The 4,605-nt window shown below is 53.6% G+C and overlaps 1 protein-coding gene across 1 annotated transcript in view; it reads left to right on the top strand.

Moving 5' to 3' along the window:
• The first annotated feature begins 683 nt into the window (after nucleotides 1-683).
• TMEM132E (transmembrane protein 132E) overlaps nucleotides 684-4,605 on the top strand; it is a 33,580-nt gene continuing 29,658 nt past the window's right edge. The window contains exon 1 of the mRNA XM_015646210.1: nucleotides 684-912. Within this exon, the coding sequence (XP_015501696.1) occupies nucleotides 684-912 (229 nt within the window). The remainder of the gene's footprint in view (nucleotides 913-4,605) is intronic.

Genomic DNA, 4,605 nt, shown 5'->3' with positions numbered 1-4,605 from the left:
CTGGCTCTCCAGCATCTCCCGAGCTGTGGGCACAGCCAAAAAGGGCCATTCCACCCGTGCTGCTGGCTGCTGAAACCACTCCCGGGTGCTTCCCCACCAGCCCAGGCAGGGCTCTTGATTTCGATGGATTTGATTTTGATTTTGACAGAAATAGATTTATTTAAATTTTTTTTTCCCCCTCCACAGCACCCAGAGCAGAACCTGGGTGAGCAGTGGGAACCAGCCTGGGGAACCCTTCCCAAGGAGCCAAACCGGCCCCAAAACCTCCTTTAACCAGCAAAGGCAGCCCAGCCCCGCAGCGCCCGGGGGGACGGGGATTTCTGGGGATCACTGGGCTATAAAATCGCTCCTGGTTCGGGGAGGGGGAGCCGGGACCTGCCGAGCCCGGATCTGGGCCATTCACCACCACCCGAGACTTTTAGCGCCCCGAGCAACGGCGTGTTCTGCTGATGAGTTCTTTCTGCTCCAGTAATTACAGTGAGGAATTTGTCAGAACGAGCTTTCGAAAGCCTTCTTGTCTTGTTCTGATTTTACCTGAAGTGTAAAAAGTCATTAGCACAGTAAAACAGAGCCGGCCGGAGAACGCGGCGCGCTCAATATACACCCCCAAAAAATTAAAAAAAATTTAAATGACTGCTTTTCTCTTTCCCCAGAAGGAATTTTCCTCGATTGGAATTAGCGGGATGAGGAGGAGAGCGTGGCAGGCGGGCTGGGCACGGCGGGATGTGAAGGATGCTTTGTCTTTCCCGGTGTCTGCTGCTCTGTCCCCACCATCGGGGACAATTCGGGTTTCACCCTTTTCCAGCAGCTTCTCCGGCTTTTTGGAGCCTGCGCTGTCCCTGGAGAACAAATCCAGCGGAAAACTCAGCGGGTTGATGTCCTGCATGGCCCGGGGCTGCCAGCGAGCCCAGGGTGGGGAAAACCCCTCCTGATGTGGGCACGGCCTGAAAATAGCAGCGGTGGTGCTTTCCAAGCCTTCGGGCTGGGGTTTCAGGGATATTACAGATGTCAGGGAGAGTCTGGGGAGCTCAGGCTTGAAATGAGCCAGGAGAAAAAAAAGGGAAATCATATCAATAGCACAAAAAAATTATATATATATATATATATATATATATATAAAATGGAACTGAGGACGGGAGGAGTCATGGAGTGGGTGTCGGCACCCTCCCTATTTTCAGCAGGGAGCTGCAGCCCTCCGGGAAGGTGTTAAAAAACCTTCCTTTGGTTTTGTTTTTTTTTTTTAAAGCTTTTCAGCAGAAAAAAATAATCAAAATTTAGCAAAATATAAACGGGGGAAAGAGAATTTCTCATACAGAGCTCTCCTCCTTCTGCCTCCGTGGCACCACATCCATTCCTGATGCTGCTTCATCCCTGTTTTGCCTCAAAACTGATGGGAATTTCCACCCCCACGGCTTTTGGGGCTTTTATTTTTCGTTAATAGGTTTGAAAAAAGGAGAGATTTCTGTCTTGGGCCCTAATCAAAGCATTTTGGGTCGTATTTAATTAAATGATAACTTTGAGGGCTGAGAGGAAGGGATTTGAGGGGGGCTGCTTGGATTTCAGGGTATTTCCAGCATCCCTGAAGGCAACTTGGAAGTGGAGAAGGGATTTCAGGACAAAGCCAATGAAAAACCCAAACTCTCAGATTCCTTCTCTCCTTATTTCATGAGAAACTCGGCCAAGTTGGATCGAGCTTGGAAATGGTTTTGGTGTTCCCAAATCTGGTTTTAGGGCCCAGAAGTCCTGGAGGTTGGGAGAACATTCCCTGGAGACTCCCAGGTTGCCAGGCTGATGTTTTGGGTGCTTAGCTGGGTAACTGGGGAATGATTTTAATTTTTAATTAGTGTGATTAATCCACACTCACAATAAACCCCAATTTCTGCTTTTCCATTTCCTTTCTTGAGGAGTTTTGGAGCTCCAGGACCCATTTTTCCCTTTGCTGCACCCCAGCTCCATACACCTGGAATTGCCCTGCTCTGCAGTTTGCAGCACCCCCGGTAAATATTGATTATTCCCTCTCATAAGCGATGTGATCCCACCGGTAAATATTGATTATTCCCTCTAATTAGCAATGTGATCCCCCATATCTGTGGATCCTGGGAAGGGGAGGCTGCCTCGTGCTCTGCTCCCGGGGTAAATGGCAGGTGAATGAGATTAGGAGCTGGGAGTGAGCCCTGCCTAAGAGCCTTAACTGGCAATTCCCAGAAAAAGGCAGGGAAATAATTCAATATCCTCCATGTGATGCCGCCGTGCCGGAGTCAGGCTCGGACCGTGGCTCCCCGTGGGGCAAAGGAGCCTCCAGAGGGGTCCTTGATTCCATCAGAGCCGTGGTGAGGCTGCAAACAGGGAATGAGGAGCATCAAACAGGAGATTTGGGAGAGCAGTGGGGATGGGAAGGGGCTCTTCGATTCCCCCCCTTCCCCAGACTCTCCTTTCACTGCTGCTGGGTGTCCCCAAAATTCACCTGCACCCCCTCCCCTCCAGCCTGGCCGTCCCCTGGAGGGGATTTGGGAGATTTGGGGTGCCAGCTGAGCTCCCTGGACCCCGGGCTGGACAGGAGCTCACCCAGCTCCCTGTTTTATTGTGCTGGAAACCCGGCAGGTTGGGGTTGCCAGGAGGGAACCAGACACTGATTCAAGGTCAAGCTCCAGCAGCTTTGGCCAAAAAGCAGGAAAAGAACCTCATTTGGGGCCATTCCGAGCATCCAACCCCGCGGTCCCAGAGGGGGATTTGCTTTCCTGCCTTTGCCCAAAGCTAGAGTCAGAATCCGGCTGCAGCCATGGAGGAGGAGGAGGAGGAGGAGGAGGAGGAGGAGGCTGAGGAAGGATGGGATAACCCAGCAGATGCTCCTCTCACTCCCAGAGGGTCTGAAAAGGCTGAAGACAGCAAATTGCTCCCCAGAGCCAGCCCCATGAGCAGGTCGATGTCAAGGAGCAATCACACCCTCACCACAGGCGCTTCAACTGAGCCCTGCCCACCTGTCCCAACCCCGCAGTGATTTTTGGCCAGACACCACCAAGGGCAGGGCAGTTTCATTTAAAAAACCTCTGAGTTCTAGGAGAAATCATTGCTAGAAACAGCAGAGTTCACAGAAAATCCCAATTCTTTCCCTGAGACAGCCCAGCCATTATCCCGCTGGAGAATCCTCCTTTTCTCCTGGCCCTTCCCCACCCTTCCCTTGCGTGGACTTTCTGGGTTTATTTTTTATTTTATTTTAAGCAGCTGCTGCCTATTGAGCAGGGAAACGACGTTGCAGGAGGCTCTTTTGACCCCGCTGCTATAATTATTCCAGACTCCAGCACTGGCTGTGCTTCAAATGCAATTTTCCCCGACGCCTCCCAGTCCTGCTGGTGGCTCCTTCCCGGCGGATCCGGCCTCGCCTGGGATCCCAGAGGCTCCGAGCAGGGGATGGGGCATCCAGGGGATGGAAAAGCCCCCTAAGTGCATTTCCCGGCAGGTTTTGCCTCCCAGGTGCACCGTGAGGGGTTTTCCTCCTTGTTTCAGGGATATTTTGGGTGAGACCCAAATTCCTGTTGCCATTCCCCTGGTCCCGGAGAGGAAAACGAGGAGCCAAACCCATCCCCTGCTCCTAATTCTGCCTTTTCCACCCCCAAATCCCAACAGCCCCGTTGCCACTCAGGATCTGCCCCCTCCATCCCCACCCCAAGGGGTTAATCCTCTTCTCCCAGAGCCAGCTGGGAAGATGTTCACTGCTAAACGAGCTCCTGAAAAATTCATGTTCCTAAATGCTCCTTCCATGGGGGCCCTGCCCCTCCAGGAGGGACTGGAACAGCCCAAATCCCAGCTGGGCTGGCTAATGGCAGGGATTTTACTGGATCCAGCTGGGATCCCGCAGCCCCAGGACTCCCTGGCCATTATGGGATGGCCATTATGGGATGGCCATTATGGGATGGCCATTATGGGATGGCCATTAGGCTGACCCAGCTGGTTCAGCAGCTGCTCCCGTGTTTTCCCGCTGGACACGGCAGCCTGGCGGGCGCTGGGATGGAGCTCTGGGATCAAAGCCAGGGTTTCTCCTGCAGTGGAGCTCCGGGGGGAATTTGGGGTGGGGTTTGAGCCCTCCTTGCTCGCTCTGCCAGCCCTGGGGGGAGATTCCCTTGGGAAATGTCAGTGTTAAAATCCCCTGGGAGGAGGCACGGAGGGAGAATGGGAACCACCCCCCGGCTTCTGCTGCTGGTGTTGGGGTTTTGGGGTTTTGAGTGGGGTTTGGGGTGCAGCAGAGTGCCCAGTGTAGGTGACACTCATGGTGGTGGTGGGACCATGAGCAAACTGATCCCAGTGCACCCCAAAACCCAAATCAAGCTGTGGGATGGAGCAAACCAATCCCAGTGCACCCCAAAACCCAAATCAGACTGGGATGCTCTGCTGGGACACGCCCAGGAAGGGGACGAAGAAGCTCTTGGGGATGGGCACAGCCCCAGCCAGGAGGTGCCAGGGGAGAGGGAAAAGGGGCTCTGGAACCCCTGGAATGGGAATGACAGCTGGAAAGGGGACAGTGGCCATGGGGAGAGAGGGGACAGGAGAGGAGGGGTGGTGGGATGGATGGATGGATGGATGGATGGATGGATGGATGGATGGATGGAT

This window comes from Parus major, chromosome 19 (assembly GCF_001522545.3).
Source record: "Parus major isolate Abel chromosome 19, Parus_major1.1, whole genome shotgun sequence".
NCBI classification, from domain to species: Eukaryota; Metazoa; Chordata; class Aves; order Passeriformes; family Paridae; genus Parus; species Parus major.
The sequence above is the reverse complement of the archived record's forward strand: the minus strand, read 5'-3'. Positions and strand labels throughout refer to the sequence as shown.